The sequence below is a fragment of the Passer domesticus genome, chromosome 1 (genome assembly GCF_036417665.1).
Source record: "Passer domesticus isolate bPasDom1 chromosome 1, bPasDom1.hap1, whole genome shotgun sequence".
Taxonomy (NCBI): domain Eukaryota; kingdom Metazoa; phylum Chordata; class Aves; order Passeriformes; family Passeridae; genus Passer; species Passer domesticus.
The window spans coordinates 20,466,990-20,486,748 of NC_087474.1; the positions used below are offsets into that span (position 1 = coordinate 20,466,990).

The 19,759-nt window shown below is 41.7% G+C and overlaps 2 protein-coding genes and 2 long non-coding RNA genes across 8 annotated transcripts in view; 2 read left to right on the forward strand and 2 right to left on the reverse strand.

Moving 5' to 3' along the window:
- FAM171A1 (family with sequence similarity 171 member A1) overlaps window positions 1-9,021 on the forward strand; it is an 88,525-nt gene extending 79,504 nt beyond the window's left edge. Inside the window, exons 7-9 of the mRNA XM_064408929.1 lie at window positions 1,550-1,666; window positions 4,160-4,274; window positions 4,911-9,021. Of these exons, the coding sequence (XP_064264999.1) occupies window positions 1,550-1,666; window positions 4,160-4,274; window positions 4,911-6,615 (1,937 nt within the window). The 3' untranslated portion in view covers window positions 6,616-9,021. The remainder of the gene's footprint in view (window positions 1-1,549; window positions 1,667-4,159; window positions 4,275-4,910) is intronic.
- Window positions 2,138-4,162, reverse strand: LOC135294174 (uncharacterized). The gene is made up of 2 exons (XR_010356330.1): window positions 3,000-4,162; window positions 2,138-2,416 (listed from the first exon to the last, which is right to left on the reverse strand). It is a non-coding gene; the product is annotated as an uncharacterized LOC135294174 (long non-coding RNA).
- LOC135294164 (uncharacterized) lies at window positions 7,968-19,348 on the reverse strand. Of its 4 annotated transcripts, none has more exons than XR_010356329.1 (5): window positions 18,789-19,348; window positions 17,121-17,308; window positions 16,661-16,804; window positions 14,554-15,694; window positions 7,968-10,516 (listed from the first exon to the last, which is right to left on the reverse strand). It is a non-coding gene; the product is annotated as an uncharacterized LOC135294164 (long non-coding RNA). The 4 variants fall into 4 exon arrangements; XR_010356323.1 differs by lacking the exon at window positions 7,968-10,516 and having other exon boundaries at window positions 11,118-14,747; window positions 15,446-15,694; window positions 18,789-19,342; XR_010356321.1 differs by lacking the exon at window positions 7,968-10,516 and having other exon boundaries at window positions 11,118-15,694; window positions 18,789-19,340.
- Window positions 18,093-19,759, forward strand: part of NMT2 (N-myristoyltransferase 2) — a 31,344-nt gene continuing 29,677 nt past the window's right edge. Inside the window, exon 1 of one of the 2 annotated variants that reach the window (XM_064408965.1) lies at window positions 18,093-18,416. In XM_064408965.1, the coding sequence (XP_064265035.1) occupies window positions 18,307-18,416 (110 nt within the window). In that variant the 5' untranslated portion in view covers window positions 18,093-18,306. The remainder of the gene's footprint in view (window positions 18,417-19,759) is intronic. The other variant, XM_064408973.1, reaches the window with a different exon arrangement.

The window sequence follows — 19,759 nt, forward strand, 5'->3', positions numbered from 1 at the left end:
CAGTAGTAGTCATCTAGATTTAGAAATCCTCTCAACCATGTATTCTTCTAAAACTTTCACTGTATTCAGGTGTATTTAATATTAGTCTAAGACGGTGGTCTTACATAGGAAAAATCAGTAGTAGGGAGGAAGTAAATACTCAAAAAAGCCATTCTTATGTGTAGACGATTTGCACAGGTGGATAATCTAAGGAACACAGAATAAATCATCAGGATCTTTAATGTGTTATAAAAACAACAAACCCAGCCACAGCACCTCTTCAGTGTGTTCTGTACTTACTTCTGAGTGTTCAGATGACTGTCATCCAAAATGCTGTTGCTTAATCCTAAGTGATATCTAATGAAAAGCACGATTTTTGAAATTACAAGCAGACTTATTTAAAGGCAGGGGAATCACAAGTACATGATGCAGCTTTCCTTTCAAGTGAGCGTTTGAAGCTGGGTAAGGGAAATACAGCATTCTTCTTCCTTCAGCACAGAAATAGAGAACTGCACTACAGAAATGCAGAGGAGTTTATCCCTTCTCTGAACACAGATCAGCATCCTGGTAGTGGCCATCAAAACACGTGAGGCCTTAAGGAGGCCAAGCCCTCTGTTATGGCACCCACTGGAGGTGCCAAGCCAGGACTGCAGGTCTGGGAAACACTGCCTGGCACCAAGGGTGGCCTCTCAGTGATTGCTCTTCATGTCAAGGCAAGCAGTTTCATTCAAAGAGGATGAATACAGGAGCAGTCTAAAAGCCATTCTGGGTATTTATTACATCAGAAACTAAGGTGACAGCCCCAGAATCGGGGATCTTAATGAATTACAAAAAGATATTCAGCTGGTTCAGTTCTAAAGGCCTTCATAACCTAACTCTTGGAATAAAAGTAATCTTCATGAAGTAGATACACTCCCAACTAGTGCAGATTGTCAACCTGGACTTAAACACATTGCTTTCAAAATTTCACTTCTTTTGAAATTATAATTTCATAATTCATAAAAAAGTATTTTGTTACCAAAGAGTATTCCTTGGGGGTATTCTACAGATACTGAATGATTATTGGAGTTAATCACAGCAATGGTGCAATGTAATTCTGGTCATTGGCAGTAACTAAGCTTGCTTTCTGTATAGAAAAGCTGTTTTGATGAAACATTTTCCTGTGTCTTCTAGAAGTTGACAGCCAGGGCTGATAGAAAGGTTCTGTGTAGAACTCAAGTGTGGTCAGAGAGATGTGATGTCCCTTGAACTACATTTTTTAAGTGGGCTGTCTGCATATAATCAGCTTCAGGAATATCCATCTTCAAAACAGGGGAACCCAATATGATAATGACAGATTTTGAAGATTTACTAGTTTTATTTAATCTTGAAGGTTTTGGGTTTTTTGCTTCTGAGAAAGCTGTGGGTGCTCTCAAATGCCAGTGGCCAGAAGGCACAACTTCCCACTTCACAGCAACATACACAGTCCCTACTGCACATGGATAGGTTTTGTTACTGCTTGATTTTCCTCTTGTTTGCAGAGGAATGTGTGAATATCTGTAACATCTTCCTACAACTTCTACATTTACAGGGACATGGCTGAAGAGTAGTTTGGGCATTGTACAACAAGAAGGAAATCAGTTAACTTGGACTTATATTGCACCTCAGCTGGGCTACTGGGTTGCAGCTATGTCACCTACTATCCCAGGTAAAATGGATTCAGATTTATTTGCAGCACTGGGTAATTAGTTATTTATATATAATGTTTATATTTTTCAGAATGACCTCATCTGAGATGCCACAGCTTGATCAATAATGGATTATTAGAAATCAGAACTCTGAAAGTAAAGGGTTAAATCTTTTCAGGATTGTGTGGGTCAACCCTGGTGCTCAAAATATCTGCATCATTTCAATGGGGAACATTTCAAAGTGTTCCTGCTTTGATGCATTTGTGTCACCACTGCCTGGTAGAGCCATTGCTAGAGAATGATGGGAGTCACAGCATCAGTGTGTTGGTGTTCCAGCAGGTAGAAGAACAGGTGCTGTGAAGTTTCTTACAGAAACTCACAGAGATATGAATTCACCTAAAACCAGCATTATCCTGGGTTAGACACTTAGTTGATGGATGGGTGGATTGACACTTTGTTCCTTTTGCACTGAAGATGCCCATTTTGCCCTGAGTTGTGCTTTGCATCATCTTGGTGACTGATTAATTTACACTGTGAGTAACTTAGCTTAGAAGTTCTAGGAGGTATTTTAGAGTGGCATTAGTACAGAGCTGATTGGTTGCCATCTGCAAACCTCTTGGCATAACTGTAAAAATGACTTTGAAGTAGGCATTAATTATATGTGCTTTGGAGATTATTAATACTGCAACTTCTGGTTCCTTTTTTTCTGTCTGTAGCTGCCTCAGATTTCTTGGTAGTAGCTCTTCAGTCACCAATAATCTGAGATACCTCTGTGTAAAAAAGAGCCAGTCAGTCAATCAATCAATCAAAAAAAAAAAAACCCAAAAAAAACCAAACACCCAACCAAAAAAAACCAACCCAACCCAGAACTCCTTACAGATTTTATTAGGTTTTCCTGATAAAAATTTAATGCAGTAGAAATGAAAACATGCATGCCTTGGCTGTGCAGGCTCAATAAACTAAATATAACCAGCAAAACCAAACTCTCACATGAGGACAGGTTTTAGAGTTTACTCATACATATCATTAAGTTGTTTCATAATATGTGAGCTTTTTATTTGAGGTTCTATTAAATTATAGAAATTAAATGCTGGGTTATTCAGCTGATTCATTGCTGAACAAAATTTAGAGGCAAGTGCAGATCTGAATAGGCTATCATATTAAATTTAATAGAATTTTACAAAATAATTATTCTTGAAGAAAAAGAAACTGCTATGAGCCAGACATTTCCCAGTACAGCTCTGTCCCAGATTGCAAGGAAGTTACACTAGACATGGAATTGTGCTTGTAACTCTGAGGTTACAAGGCCTGTAACTCTTAACAAGAGAAGGCTTATTTGTCCTTGTGATTTACCTTGTATGGCAGAGTTGCTTGAATTTTACTTTTCCTTCCTTCTAGGGCTAGATCTGAGTTTCTAAAACTCTGTTGCAATGGGAACAACATTTTCATGAAAAATTCAAGTGATTTATCATGTCTTCTTTTTGCTTAATGTCCTAAAGCAACAGTAAAATCAATTATGTAATGGTAGTGGTGGGACAGAATGTATAAATATTTAGATTTCCCAAATGCAATATAATTTATGTTACTTTTAATGAGTTAATGTATTTTTGCATATTTTATCTCCTAATTGAATCTATTTGATTTCTTGTCTCAAAAATGGACAAAAATGATCTTTGTTTTCCTAGCTGTGGCTCTACAGACCACTCAAGACCCACAAATGAGGTTTTGCAAACTTTATGACCTGGACCCTCTAAGTTGGCCAAGTCTGCTATCCTTCACAGTACATGCATGTTAGTCTGCCAGCTGGTGCTGTACCTCCTTGCCTGCAGATAAAAATTTGGGTCTTTATTTCAAAATCATTATAAGGATTTTACAAACCAACTGGGTCACACATGCATAATTGTGAACAGATGTTGTCCACATGTGTGCATTCCTTTGTGTGTTAGAACATTTACTAAGTGTTATTTAAACCCGGAGTTACAACACTGTTTCACTAGTGGCCTGTTCATTAAAGCTACTGAAGATCTGCTTGGCTTGGCTTGATGTAGACTTCAGAGCACCAACACATCTTCCAGCAAATCCTGTACTGCACTGTCTGCACTGTTTGGTGTGAAGGGCCACAGATGTTAGAGAGCAGTTGTTGCCCACGGTGTTGCTTTGTGCATTACAGTGCTGGGAGATGCTGAGATGGATTTGCTCCAGTGGTGAGAGCTTTTTGGCACACAGTGTCAGCTTTAGGACCTGGAAAGCAGCAGTCACTGATGCATGCTCCCATTGAAACTAACTGCTTTTCCACAGAATGAGCTAGCTGGACTTGCAGTCATGAAAACCAGCACATGCTTTCTCCACAGCTTGCTCCCTTGTCCAGAGATGGTCTGTTCAGTAGGCACCAGGGCTATGAGCAGCACTTGATTAGCACTCTCATAGTAGGGGAAAGTGTCCCTCTCATTGTTCAACTGTTGTTCCTATTTACAAATTATTACATGTCTAAATTCTCTTTTCTGGCCTTCCAGGTCCCGTTGTAACACACGACATTACCAGCTATCACACAATGTTTCTTTTGGCAATTTTAGGAGGCATGGCTCTCATACTTCTAGTCTTGCTGTGTCTGCTTTTGTATTATTGCAGGTAAGATTCACCAATCTGGTTACTTAGTGCATGTTGAAAATACAAGCTTTTTTGTGCTTTTGAAATTAAAAACTTCTGTATTGAAACATTTTTCCTTCTGGGGGGAAAGAAAGGCAAGCAAACACTTGAAAAAGAAAGAAACAGTGAGATCAAATTTCCTGTGTTCCTGGTTACATGCAGCGTATAAATCCCTGCCTTTGGGAGGATGGTAGTTGAGTGAATCACACACATCTGTACCTGTGTTCTCCATGTAATTTCCTATCAAACATGGCACAGGTTCAAGATCTCTCTACCTGTTACGCATTTGCAAATGATCTTTCTATTGGCGTGGTATTAAAATGAATGTTAAATTGTCAGCAAATGCCTACTAATGAGTGATTTTATACTTGCCTTCTCTAGACATTTACTCCAGTTTGTAATTGGTACTTGAGATATTTCCCAAATGACATTAGTTATTCTTTAATTTTATCTTCGCTGCTGAGATAAGCTTTTAATTTTTAGATTATGTAATAAAAGTTCAATTCCCCTAATACTAATCACTGCTTAAAAAGTCTTCTGTTAAGACACACTTGCTTCTCTTGTTTCTGTGTACAACATTCATAAATGTATAACTTCTTTTGTTACTGGCTTTTATAGAAGAAAATGTCTCAGACCACGTCAACATCATAAGAAACTGCAACTTTCGACAGCACTGGACACTTCTAAGAAGGATCAAGCAACCTCAATGTCCCATATAAATTTAATATTTTCACGTCGTGAGTCAGAATTTCCAGGTGGATTGTCTGTTGCTAGCAATGGACACGCTGAAAACTCAGGGGCAAAGGAATTAATCAGTGCTGTCCACATGGAGATGGTATCACCTACTGGAGAAGCAGATATGCATACACCTATGCTCAAACACTCCTTCAGTACTTCCCAGGAGTTTAGCTCCCGAGAGGAACTGCTCTCTGACAAGGAGAAAGACAAGAGCAGAATTTCCTTGGATGACCTGACTCCCAGTGGGTCTCTAAGAAAAGACTACCATAAGTCAGCAGATAGTTTTCCTCTAAAGACAAGAAAATCTACAGAAACAGCTGAAGGCTATGAGTCCCCTATCAAAGATGAGTATAGGAGAAGTTACAATGCTATGCTGTCTCAGCCTTTATTTGAAAAGCAAGAGAGAGAAATTCAAGTATCTATGAACCATATTGCTACTGGAAGTAAATACAATATTCAGGAACAAATATACCCCACACCTTCAGCCCCTGAAAAAGAGCTGCTGGACTGCAGACCTACTGATTGTATGATGTCCCGTTCAGTTGATCACCTTGAAAGACCTACGTCTTTCCCTCGACCAGGTCAGTTAATCTGCTGCAATTCTGTTGACCAAGTCAATGACAGTGTTTACAGAAAGGTTTTGCCTGCACTGGTCATCCCAGGTCATTACATGAAGCTGCCCGGAGAGCACCCTTTCGTTAGCCAGCCCCTGGTTGTCCCAGCTGACCAGCAGATTGATCTGGAAAGACTTCAGGCTGAGCTTCCTAACCCTCACGCACGGCTTTTCCCACACCCTGCCCAGCAGCTGCAGCCCCAGCAGTTGGCATCCCAAGCAATATCTCAGCAACATTTGCAAGATGCAGGTGCGGCTGAGTGGAGTCAGCAAAATGCTTCCATGTCTGAATCTATTTCCATTCCTGCCTCTCTTAACGATGCATCCCTGGCTCAGATGAATAGTGAAGTGCAGCTTCTTACAGAAAAGGCTTTGATGGAATTAGGAGGTGGAAAGCCACTGCCTCATCCTCGAGCATGGTTTGTCTCTCTAGATGGGCGTTCAAATGCTCACGTTAGACATTCATACATTGATCTCCAAAGAGCTGGTAGGAACGGGAGTAACGATGCCAGTTTGGACTCTGGCGTTGACATGAATGAACCGAAATCTGCCCGAAAGGGAAGAGGAGATCATCTGTCTGCGCCACAGAGTCACCCCCCAGTGCAGGAGCACCAGCAGAGAGAGCGGAAGGTTTCAGACAGCACAGCTTACACACAGCTCGTGTACTTGGATGATATGGACCAAAGTGGCAGCGAGTGTGGAACAGCAGTTTGCAGCCCTGAGGACAATGCTCTCCGATGCCTCCTAGAAGGCACCAGTAAGAGAAGTGGTGTGCAGCTGCCCAGCCTGCAGGAGGAAACCAGAACTGTGGATACCAAACCAGAGCCATTAACTAGTCCTGAACATGGAACATCCGTTCAAGATGATGATGATGAAGATGAGGAGGATGAGGAAGATGACCAAGGTGAAGATAAGAAGAGTCCTTGGCAGAAACGAGAGGAAAGACCACTAATGACTTTCAATCTAAAATGAGCTATTATGAAAATCCACCCTTCAGTGGAGTATAAAATTGCCAAATATCCTTTCTGTGGAAGTGCTTGATATTTTTTTTCTTTTTTTCTTCTTCTTTTTTTTTTATATTGTGGAGAGAAAAGAGAAAAACAAACTGTGGTGAGCAACATTTGAAAGAACTTAAATGCATTACTGTGTAAATGTTAGAAAAGAATTAAAATCATTCCTCTGATTTAACAGCTGCCTCCAGTGAGATAGCTGAACAAAGAGTGTGATTGTTATTCCATATACTTGATATTGGTCATCCAGGATGTTGAAAATACTGACAAATTGTTTTGGTTGGTTTATGACCTCAATCTCCTTATGAATGGGAGCTGGTAAAGCTTTTGTTTTGTAGGCCAATTTTATGTTGATAATGCTACTGAAAGTATCTTAAAAACAGGAGTTTGACACATGGTGTCCAAAATTGTGCATTATCTCAATGAAAGGCTATGCATTGCTGCTTTTAGTAATATTTTGCTTATACTATGCTTTTCTTAATTTTACGAGTTGGTTGTAAACATATTATGTCCTTTATTATAAACTACTCAGCAATTTATTTTAATGTACAACTGCAGGAAACTTGAGTAGCATCCCTTAGCATTGAAGCCTTTTTATGAAACCAAACTGAACTTTGTGTCAACTAAGATTCCTCCAATTCTGGTACCATTTTCTCAAAGTGCCTTTTTTACAGTAACAATGAACAGTCCCTTCTTTTGCTAAGTCCTTTTAATTGACCCCATTTGAGATTTTATAAACTTCTGAACTTCTACCTTTTATTTTAAGCTGCATGCCAAGAGTCCCATTTTGTGCTGAGCATTTCTCATTTCAATACAGTGTATTCTGTAGCTATCATGTATATTGTGGATTCTGTTTAGCCAGGATAGACTTAGAAGACATTTTAAAGGGCCCGGAGTAGCCAAGAAGATAGTTTCATTGACTGTATATATTGTTAGTTTCCTCTGGAATCCCATGAGCTAATCATGCTCATATAAAATGGACTATCGACCGAGCAAGTGGACTGAATGTGTCTAGAAAAATTTGGGGTAAAAACAAATGTACTATCCAAAAGTGCCAGAATTACTCTTCTGTGCTTTTTCCATACAGAGCTGCTTGGTTATCCAAAAATTATAATTGAAAATAAACTGCAAAAAGTATATTTGTGGATTTTTTTCCTCTCTAAGTGGTCATCACATTATTTTATGGTATTTAAAAAGAAAAATACTTTGGTTTCATTTTTCCTGTGCATATTTATGCTCATGTGACTTACTTTTTTTTGCAGGTCTCATGAGCTTCAGTCAATAATTAAATTTGGACCCCTTTTCAGAAAAGCATCCTGCATATTTATCATTATCTTGATAAATACGTAATAATTTGCTTAAGTATCACTGAAGACATTAGAAATGAAATCCTGGTATCACCAAAATTTCCTGTGGAGTCACACTTCCTGTGGGCCAGTTTTCTTTCTGAGATTTCTGTGGGTACTCACACTTACTGCACTCTTCTCACTTTTTCATGAATTGGGTTCAAAGAAGAGGAAGTATGTGACTTCCACTTTTGTGGAATCCTTCATATGCATTCAGTTTATCATGTTTCATTCAGTTATTTTTATGCAGATTAGCAGCAGTCATGCTTACTAAAGTTAATACGTAATCTCCAAAGTAATTTAAGTGCTATATAGTTCCTATTTAATTTGTAATTCTAAGCCCCAACTCACATTCATTGCTTTATTTTCAGTAAATTGCAAGGTTTTCATAGAAAGTGAGTCTTGTAATTTCCATATTACTCTATGTCTTACCTGGGAACCTGATCTCTAGTCAGGAGTTGAATCCAGATTTCCTAGTTCCCAGGTCAATGCTCCTTTTCATCCACAAAGCCAGATCACCTTTTGCTTTGGTTCATGTTTGAAAGTGGTATATGTTGTAAAAGGAATCTGAAATATTGTGGAGTGCACTGAATATTGAAACCACCATATTAGCACTAAATTACATTTTACTCATTGTGTATGTGGCAGGTCCTTTCCTGTTCTGTTTAGGAATTTTGTACTGACCACCTGTGAACTGGTTTTGGGCTCTGGCTTACTTATTGTCAGTTTGTGCAAGGTCACTAAACAGAAAAATACAAGTTTAAGGGCATAGTATTTATCAGATGTCAGTAAGTGCTGGTAATACAGTGTCACTTATTAATCAGAATGCTGCATAAGTAAACATTCTGAATAAAATTTCCGCATACTAGAATTATTGTGCTATTTAATTTCCAGTTTTATGTTGTCTTAAATCTGTCATTTTTAATTACATTATTTTTTCACATTCCTTTGCAAAGTTTCCATCATTGCTATCTTGTAAAGTGAGATTGTTGCTATTAAATTGCAGTGGTTTGTTTCTTTAATTGTGTTGGTTTTATGTTCATTTGATGATTTGTGGTTCTAATACAGCAAATATACTTGAACAAACACAATGTGGGTATGTTTCAAATCTTCTTTAAAATAGCATTTTTTAATTGGTGTGATAGTTTAATTTTGCAAAATACATAGTTTATGAAGTGAAGTTCTCTATATCCACACCTGGGCCATATGCTAAATGAAGCTGGAACAGAGTTAAAGCAGTTCAGGTAACAGATTAAGATTAGAGTATGTTGTGCCTAATCTAAAAGTCCAGTGATAAATTCTGTGTTTTAATTTTCAAAAACTTACTGACGCAGATACATCAGTAAAATACAAAGACATTTTCTTGCTTTATGTTGTACTTGCACAGTGAAGCAAGTACTAATAAAGCTTATAAACACAAACAACAAAGTATAACTTGAATAGGTCTTGGCATCAGCAGCTCCAAGTCTATAGAAGATAAACTAGAAAAGCAATTGTTTTCTTATTTTATGATGGCAGATATTAGTAGGGAAAAAATGCAAGTTTGTAATGACAAAGCTTACAAAAATAATGAAAATATGTTTGTCTTAAAAAAATACTAGAAACAAATGTTGAAATTTCAAGTTCATTTATATCACAGACAATCTTAGCCCTGTTGGGAGTTAATACACTCATTCATGGTTGTCCCTCAGCACCCACTCTCTTCCTGCTCAAATACTTGCTTCTCAAAGCTTATTAAACTATCTCTAGAGCACCTTGACTTACTGTGATAATGACTTCTTACTATTTGATTAAGTGCTTTGTCAGGGTGCCAGCATGCTAAACCCTCTGCAAATACAGGGACAAAAACTGGTTACTGCCTCGGAGCATTTGCAGTCTAACATATTAGACAAATTATAGAAACTTGTGCTTCTGATCTGAGATGAACAGATGACAAAGGAAGGTGCAGCATTTGGAAATGGCTCATAATACTTTTCTTTGTTACAGGGAGGACTGAGTAGCTTTAGTAGAGTGAATTAAGAACTCTTGAAATGCCTTGGCAATATTTTAATTTTCTGCCCTTCATTCTATTCATGAATGCTCTCAGGGACCAATTTTATCTCACTATTCTGAACCAATATGTTTGAAATTGGTAAGAAATCAAATATCCTATGTAGACTTTAGCCTATAAATAGTACAGGTATAAATGAGCAAGTGTTGGATGAGATACTTACTCTTACTCTAGGAAGGTCTGTAGTGAACCAAAAAGGCTTTTTTTCTTAACAAGATTCATCTGGGAATTAAAATTTATTGTAACACAGTAATCAGCTATCAGTAGTCTGTAACTTGGAGCATAGTAGAGTCCATGCAGTACAACCTTGGACTTGGTCAAAGAAGGAGAGTGTTTGTTTACTTTTCTAAAATACATGTGCAACAAATAGGGTTTCTCTGAATCAGTGCTGCCGTTTGGTCTCTCCAGCATTTGAAATTCATGTTGTGGTATCTGCCACCTGGTGGTGAACTGCTTCTCCAGTCGTGCTGTGTGTGAGGAAGTTTATAATTTCAATAAAAGCACAGTTAACAACTTCAGTAACACCAGTAGGCAGCTGGAACAGAATCATCAGTAGTTTCCTGGGCCTGCTGTCAGTCCAAGTGCAGAGATCCCTGTCAGCTGAGACACCTTGCCCAGCCTCTTTGCTGGGAGAGTATTCAGCTTATGACATCTCCATTCAAATCAAAATTCATCATCACTGATGGTTCTGTATTCTGCCTTGTGAATAGCACCTTAGCTTTAGAATAAATAAAATAAAACCAAATTTAACTGCTGTTTCCAAAGTTGAGGAAAATAGGAGCACCTCCATTATTCTTTCCTGTTCCTCTGCTAACAGACAGAAAAACTGGCAGGTTCAACACTAATGCTTCATAATGCTAACCTTACTATTGTTCTCTGTGTCTGTGTGTATATATACACACACATTCACACATGATTTATAATATATATAATAGTGTGTTATATCATACGCCATGATTGATACATACATACACTATATTTTCATCATATGTGCTGTTTTCATTTCCATGCTGTAAATCAATTGGAATTGGAGCTTCAGGTGAACAAACAGGCAGCTGTCAAGTGCAATTTTCAGAATAGAGTATTTTTTATTACATTTACTCATGTAATTCCAGCTGTTAAATTGAGACCAGGTACTGTCTTCTATTTGTCAGTAATAGCAGAAAGGGTATCTAGTTCTTTTCAGCTGCAGTCCCCTGGTATCCACAGGTAATTACTTTGCAAACTGTGGCACCTGGTCTATTATCACAGAACTATTTCTTGTTTTATTGATGTGCTTTTCTTCTAGCAATGAACAATGCCAGTTAGTTTGTTTGATCATTAAATAGCTATTCTGCCTTAGAAACTTACAGGCACAGGGAAGGAAAATGCGATGACAACAGGGAGGTACAAATGAAATACTTGTTTACAGGTTATTTTTGTAATTCTGTAGAGAAGGACTTCGTGTTCACATGACTAGAAAGACAGACTCCTCAATAAACCAAACAGAGGAATGCTCCTGACAGTTTTATATTATAAAGGGATAAAAAGGTTCTTAAAATAATGCTGCTTTCAAAGGAACGACTGGTCCTGCTGCAAGAGAGGTTGGGCATCAAAACTGAAAGAATTTATTTAAAGTGGGTCCTGTTACAAGCACTGTTTTTTAAGGGGTTTTATTGAGTTACTGGTTGTAGGAAGTTTAAAAAGCTGGAGATGAGAGAAGCTATGGGCCTCGGCTTCTGTCTCCTCTCTCTTCACGGAATGCCCCTTCTATAAACCCAACTCTCCGATTCTGCTTTAAGTTTTGTGCCATGCTGTGAGGCCACACATCAGTGGGACATACAATGTGACATCCTAAGATTAGACTTTTCAGTGAAACTACTTCTAGGTTTTGGTGAGGGCAAGCTTGCTTTCTATCTATGCTATTTGCTGTAACTCGTATTTAACACCTTGCAATCCTGCATTAAATAATAAAATAAAAATGAGAGAAGCAAAACATGATAGCCAGGTTCCCCCAATGCGAAGTGTATTTTTCTTGACAGCTGGATTGGTCTTTCGTTCCTTGAAATCCTTGAAAGTATGCTTAGATAAGTGTGTGTGTGCATGCATGGATACACATTCACATGTATGTATATAAGTGCACTGGATATAAAAGCTGGCTTAAATACTATTTTCACCATTTCAACATCAAGTAATGACAGAGTGAGGGTTGCTCGCCCAGACTGACTGGAAGAACCAGCATGAGAGCCCATAAAGGCTTGTATTAATTAACTTAATTGTCCTTGTGGTCTGATATTGCAGGGTGAAAACCATGCTTGATGCTGAGTTTCTGCTGTACCTCCAACTTCCAAGAGATTTATTCACACTTGCCTTCTAGCCTAGACCTGATGTATAAATTTTGTGATTAAAGCTTGTCTAGAATCTATATTTTAAGTAAGTTACTCTGCAGTTGTTGCACATTTGACAGAGTCTTTTGTGCAAAGTTGTAAAATTCTGAAGGGTAAAATCTTACTGTAAAATGCAAAATAACTCTGCATAGAAATTGAAGAGTTATAATAGAGTCTGATTTTTCATGGTTTTCATAGGGAAGACGCTATGTCTATAAGACACTTCCTAATTCAGTGTAATTCTCCATGCCATAGGTGTGCATCCTGAAACATGCTGTTAATCTGTTTCTAACCACCCAGAAGGCACATCTGTCACAGGAAGTTATTTTTGTTCGTGGGTAAACAACTATCTGAAACAGGCAAAAAGAAAACTCTAAAAATATAAGTTTTGAAAAAACTATTGAAATGGTCAAGAGATAAAGAAAAATTAATGTATGTGTCACTCCCTTCATTCAGAATGAGGGAAATAAAGCATCCTGGCTGTACCTGCAGCCTCCCTGCAAAGAAAAGGAAACAGCAGGCACATTGATAGGGGAAGTGTAAAAGGCTAGTGGGAGAACTGATTGCAGAGCTGATGGGAGTAAATTGGATTGATTTGGAGATTGGATGGGCAGAAGTAATTGCTGAGTATCAGTCAGAGCTCCTGCAGTACCTGTGTCAACACTGTCTTTATTAAAAATTCTGTCACCACTAATTCTCATTCCCATACATAGTTTGAGAAGGGTCTCAGAATAAAAATAGACATAAAAAGGCAAAATATTTATATATTTGGAATAATTATTTAATTGTCGGCTCTTATTATTGGATTTTTCTACTTTTTGGGTCTTGAGACTCTAGGATCTGAGGAACTGAGCAGTGCTGGAACCAGTCTGAACCTGTGTTTGATGTAAGTCTTACATCCTGCTTCCAACAATCACCAAAAACAGATGGTTTGGAGAATTGAAATCTCTACTGGCAATAATAACAGTCTTTCTATCCTTACCACTCATACCTTTAAGCACAAAGGTTTGTATTTATCATTCACATTTTTTAATGCTCTGCTATGTTTTCACTATGCATGTGAATACCTAACCCTCTTCAGTACTGTGGAGCCCCCAGCCCTTGCCAATGCAGACACCAGCATGGAGAAGTAGATGGTTCTGTGCAAAGGTAAGCTGTAAAATAGAAGGGATAAGGTACGAGCTGCATTTGAAAATAGAATTTTATAAAGTTGAAAGAGAGTGCAGCAGAAAGAATGGGATGCTTTGAGAATGCTTGTCCCCAGTTTGAGCACTGCAGCCAATACAGGCCAGCAGCAAGCAGGCTGTGGAAACAGGCAAGTCTGCAGCTCCCCAGGCAGGGTAGGCAGGGGGGCTGAAAGAGGTAGAGTGGGTGAGACAAACCATAAATATAGAAGTGTGATCTCACATGGATACAGGTGTGCAAAATGTGGGATCACAAGCTCATTTCCTTCCCTAACCATTTCTGCTGTTGTTAACTGTAACAACTATGCAGAGTGTTTTGGTGCATTTTTTCTGTTTCTTTTCAATCTTATTCTTTTACACTTGCCTCTCATTCAGAATTGAGGAAGACAGTATTTAAGTTTTACCATAAAGAGCAGCCAATTAGAAAAAAAAATATGAGGTAGTACTAGTAGACACTTGAATGAACCAAAGTCTAAATAAATGTTTGTTCAATAACTTTTTTAATGTTAATTAGAAAAACAGGGGAAACACTAAAATACCAGCTAATTTTCAAATTGGACCTATTTTCTTCCAATTTACAAGATTAAAAATGTTAACACCAAGTTGTTACTTGCAATGCAAATCCATTTAAAATTATAAATGCCATGAATATTTCAATGTTGTGTGTAAAGGCAGGAGCAGTCCTATGACTGCATGAAAATTTTAGATACTTTTCTTTTGCAGTGTTTAATAATCAAAACACATAGACTAACCAGATGATGCCAATAGCCTGAATGCTGGATTATATATCACCAGCTCACTGGATGTAATTGATGTGGTGCTAGGCAGGTAAACAAGTCTGGGTTATGCCTGGCTGCTTGAGGGAAACAATACCTGTGCCTGGCTGGCTTTATTCAGTCACAGAAGAGCAAGGAGAAGCATGCTAAACCCTGCCCACACACTGCACAGTCTCACCTGATGGTTCATCCAGTCCCTGTACTGGGAATTTAGGCTTCCCTATTCCCAGTATTTCTTACTGCCAAGCAGAGATGGCTCCTCCCTCAGTGACCTGGGGTTCTTGTGAACTCATGCTGGCCACCAAGATGCCCAAAGTATTTGAGTGCTTGTAGGGTTTCATTTTGAGTCCTGGAGTTTCCTCTGGGAGTCAGCTAGGAAAAAGTTAAACACAGCAATGGCAAAGTCCATTGGTGCTGCTGGACCTATGCTCATACATGTGTTTGAGGTGGCTCAAAAGCATCTCTGAATTGTAGACACTGGTTAATTTTGTGTAGCCATGACAGAACCTGGACTGCCACTCTTATGGAGAACTGGGAGAGACAGAAAACCTGGAAGGTAGAATGGGGAAAGAGCCAGAAAGCTGAGATTTATGGTGGTGTGGTGGGTCCCCTACACACTGCTCTGTTCTTTGCTGGCTGACTTTAGTGGGAGCAACAAGGCAGAGCTAGATCTGAAGTAATTTATTTGCTTTTCCGTCTTCCTTTCTTCCAATTTGTTGCCATAAGCAGCTGGGTATTTTGTCTACATCTAGCAGCACAGCTAGAATCACTACTAAAGCTCTAATGAGACCTACGAAAATACCCAACTGATGAATACTTCATGACATGCCACAAATATTTTAACTGATTTCATGATATACCATTTAGTATTAAGTGAAGTGTATCTCCTGCAAAAGAAGTCTATTTTCCTTTGTTAATAACTTTTCAGCTTTTGTGCAAAATGACTGTGCTTTCTTCTTTTCAATCTTCATAAAATAAAAGGCTTTTGCCTTCCCTGTACATCTAGGAAGAGGTCTTTTTTATCAATTAAAAACAGTAAGTTTGCACCTTTAAAAACACAAGCTCTTTACCTGGTTAAGTTTAAACATTTCTGATGGTTTTTGATGTCTGCTTAGACTGGTGTGAGTCTGTGGGTTGTCTGCAGTACTGGCATGCAGCATTTTGGGGAGTTCCTGGATATACCCACGAGCAACAGCAAAGATGTTGGAAGTACAGATGCCCACAGGGAGCCTTTTTGGGCACTGCAGGTACCATGTTTGCTGCTTGTTGTCCTGATGTTTTATACTACAAAAATTCTCTGTGGCTGAGCATCTGGGGTCCTGAAATTCAAAGATACATTTTTTTACTTTGCTGCTCTATTTTCAGAGGACAACTACACATGTGACAGCCAGCATGTGTCAAGTAATGTAACTGCTGAGCAGTGTCTGCAGAGTGAATTTAAATGCTCTGGGAATATGTCTCATCATTTCAGAAATGCAAAGCTACCTCAGATATCCACAGCGCAGGACAGATGCTTAACTCTCACTTTTGGTGAACTTCTCTACTTGTGTTATAAGCAAAAGTTACATTTTCATGGAATGCAAAGCACAATCCAGTGCTATCCTTTGACCTTGCAATGGTCAAACCTGGATAATAATCTCAGGATATCAAATGCACTATGCTTAAGGTTATTCTTCACTTCACACATGCTACAAAGTACAGAACAGCAGCCATTCTGCAGCTATAGTCCCCCTTCCAGGGAGAATGCCTAGCAGGGCAGCTTGCTGGGAGAAATTCATATTGCCTCTTTAAATGACAGTATGAAATGCCAGGAGAGTCAGGATCCAGGCCTCTTCTACTCCATTTGTCTCAACGAAATGAGGAAAATTGTGGTAAAGGAAAGAAGACAGAGAATTTTACAGCTTCTCCAACAGAGTGATTCAATACAGCAGTTTAGTCATTGACCTACTGTTCTTCACTTCCTCTTACACATTATTATGAGGGGGAAAAAAATAATTCATAATCACTGGATTAACTTCTCTCCAGGCTACAGGACAACTTTACAATTGCTTTTTGTTATTGAAAACTATTGGGAATTGTGCCTTTGTTTTGAGATTTCTCTCCTGTGCATTACAACTGAATGAAGGTTTACTCCTAAAGGTCATTTCAAAGTGGAGTGACATGATAGATACATTTTCCCTCTAAACTACAGCGATGGGCTTGACACTGGGAGGTCCTACTTGGCCAAGTGTAAATTACAGATTCCATTTCATATGTTTGAATTACAAGTTCTTGTGGCAACTCACAAGTTGTAAAGAACCAACTGCAGTGGGATGAAGGGCAGCCCCTTCAGGCTAGTGCTCAGTACACAGAGGATCAGAGTCTGACAGCTAGAAGGACATTTAGCTTTCTTCTGTTTGGCCAGCAAGATCTTTTACTTGACATGTCACCTGCAATACACGACAGAGCAAAATATGATGTCACTTCAAATCAAAAACGGAAAAAAGTAATCCAGATCAAACCTTAAATAGGGCAGAAGCAATAGCTTCCTCACAGTCAATTGCTTTCACGGGTGCAAAGATAAGGAGAAATTACAACTGATGCACCCTATTCTTATGTTTTAATGGGGTGTTTGGCAGCACTGCCAAACCAAGAACTTAGAAATTCTGGATCTCATCCAGAAAGCTTGATATGACCCTGGAAATGACAGTTCAAATACTTAACACAAGGTGCTCTTTATTTGTTTTCCTGGGTATAAATCATTACCATTAAATTCCAGGTTTTCTAGCATGGAGCTTGTAGAAATACAAAAGGCATTAGGAAAAGAGCAAGTGCCGTGAGTGCCCACCATCCACAGTACTGGGATTGTCCTGGCGGCCTCAGCAGCCTCCATCAGCAGCAAATTTTGTTCATAGAGCTTCATTTTGAGTCCTGGAGCTTCTTCTGGGAGTCAGCTAGGAAAAAGTTAAACACAGCAATGGCAAAGTCCATTGGTGCTGCTGGACCTATGCTCATACATGTGTTTGAGGTGGCTCAAAAGCATCTCTGAATTCTAGACACTGGTTAATTTTGTGTAGCCATGACAGAACCTGGACTGCCACTCTTATGGAGAACTGGGAGAGACACAACCTGGAAGGCAGAATGGGGAAAGAGCCAGAAAGCTGAGATTTATGGTGGTGTGGTGGGTCCCCTACACACTGCTCTGTTCTTTGGTGGCTGACTTTAGCGGGAGCAACAAGGCAGAGCTAGATCTGAAGCAATTTATTTGCTTTTCTCTCTTCCTTTCTTCCAATTTGTTGCCATAAGCAGCTGGGTATTTTGTCTACATCTAGCAGCACAGCTAGAATCACTACTAAAGCTCTAAGGAGTCTATGACAGCGGCCGGGCAGCCCTATGAAAATCACTTGGGCGTCCGAGTGTTTAGGATGTGCGAAGGAAACACGGGAAGCCGGCAGAACGCGCCTCGCTGCGGCCGAGGCCCGGCGGCTGCAGGCCCAGCCCGAGGGGCTCCGCGGGACGGACACACCGGGCTGCGCTCGGCTCTCCCGCGGCTCGGGGGCAGCGCCCACGGACGGGATCCCCAGGCCGCAGAGGGCCGGCGAGGCAGCGCGGATTCGGCATGAGGGGATCGGTGTAGGGCCGGGCCCAGGAGCGCCCCGCCCGAGTGTACCGGGCTGGGCAGAGCCGGGCTGGGCTGGGCAGGGCCGGGCAGGGCAGGGCAGGGCAGGGCCGGGCGGGACAGGGCGCGGAGCGCTCCCCGCACGGCCCCGCCCCGCTCCCCGCGGGTGGCGGGAGCGGCCGGGCAGCCCCGGCGGCCGCCGCCTCCTCGTTCCCCGGCTTGGCGCGGGGAAGGACCGCAGCTAGAGGGAGCTGCTCCGGACCGCGTCTGCCCGTGCGCCCCGGTTCTTTCACAGGCTCCCCCGCCCCTTCCCTCCCTCCTCCTTCCCCCGTGATGGCGGAGGACAGCGAGTCCGCGGCCAGCCAGCAGAGCCTGGAGCTGGATGACCAGGACACCTGCGGCATAGACGGCGACAATGAGGAGGAGACCGAGCACGCCAAGGGGTAGGGGCGCGCTTGGGGAGCGCGCATGGCTCGGGGAGGCAGCTCCGTGTCCTCCGCCGCGGCTGAGGCCGGGCTGGAGGTGCCCGGGCCGGGCTCCCCCGGTGCCCGGCGAGGTCCCTCGGCGGGGCGGGTGTGCTGGGCGCTCCTGCCCGCCGGCGGGCGGCCTGCGCGGCCCGGCCCGGCTCATCCGCGGCGCCTGCGCCGGGCCGCCGGCGGCCGAGCGGCCCCAGCCCGGGCCGCCTCCCGCCGCAGCATGCGGGCGTGGAACGGCCCTGCCGCCCGGCCCGGAGCCCCGCACCCTTCTGCCCGTAAGGGGAGAGGCGGGAGCCCGGGCCCGGCCCGAGGTAAGGGGGCGGCGGGGCTGGCACTTACCCGCCGGACACCGGCCTTGAAATCATGCTGTATAAGCGAGGGTAAATCCTGCCTTGTTGTTGGCGCTTTTAGGGCTTGGGGGCGTTTGTGCGTATTTCTGGCCGTCAGGAAGTGCCCTGTAGCGGGGAGATGCCCCCGTGTCCTCCCGCCGGTTCCGGCTGAGCGGCTCCCGCGGGCCGAGCCGCGCTCATCCACACCCAGCGCCCGTGCCCTGCCGGCCCGGCTCCGGTGCGGGCTTCGGCCGTGTCAGCCTGTCCTGCAGACACTCCTCCTCACCCATTGTCCTCCCAGAGATGTTACCTCCGCAGCCACACGCTGTGGGGAGCAGAGCGCGTGTTTTAGCGCGGCAGTAGCCGGGGCAGACGCTGTTGTGTGGTTGGAGTTCCTTCTCCGCTAATCTCGCGTCTCAGATCTTCCCACGCTGAGGATCAGGCGGTGTTTCCAGTTGCCTGGGGAGCTGATGGGAGAGGCGGCCAGCATAGCTACGGCCCCTGCCACCCGGCCGGTGCAGTATGACTCCGTTCAGGCACGAGGTGCCAAGGCTCCAGCTTGCTCTGAAGGCTTTTGGGGTAGGGGAGTGGGAGGAATGTGTTTCAAAAGTCGGTTTCATTTAATATTTTTTTTCTTTTTTGAGGGGTTAAAAACGTGATTGCAGAGAAGGAGCTTTGTTGTCGCAGCCAGGAGTGGCTGGAGTAACCTAAAATAGAACTAGGTTAATCTATACAGTGCTACACAAATATCTTCCTCGTGAGTTTGTGATTGATCTGCTTGAGAGCTTTTCTGTAGGTGATGGATGTTTGAGGATGTACTGTTTGTTGTCTTCTTCTAGAATTTGGTTGACAGAAATCTTAAATGTAGCAAGAGAAATCTAAGGGACTTTGGGGGGCTGACTTGTCTAGAAGGCAGAAAGGGGGAAAACTTTGATGCTTGCTGCTCTGTCATTGAGTTAATGGCACGCACACTAAACTAAT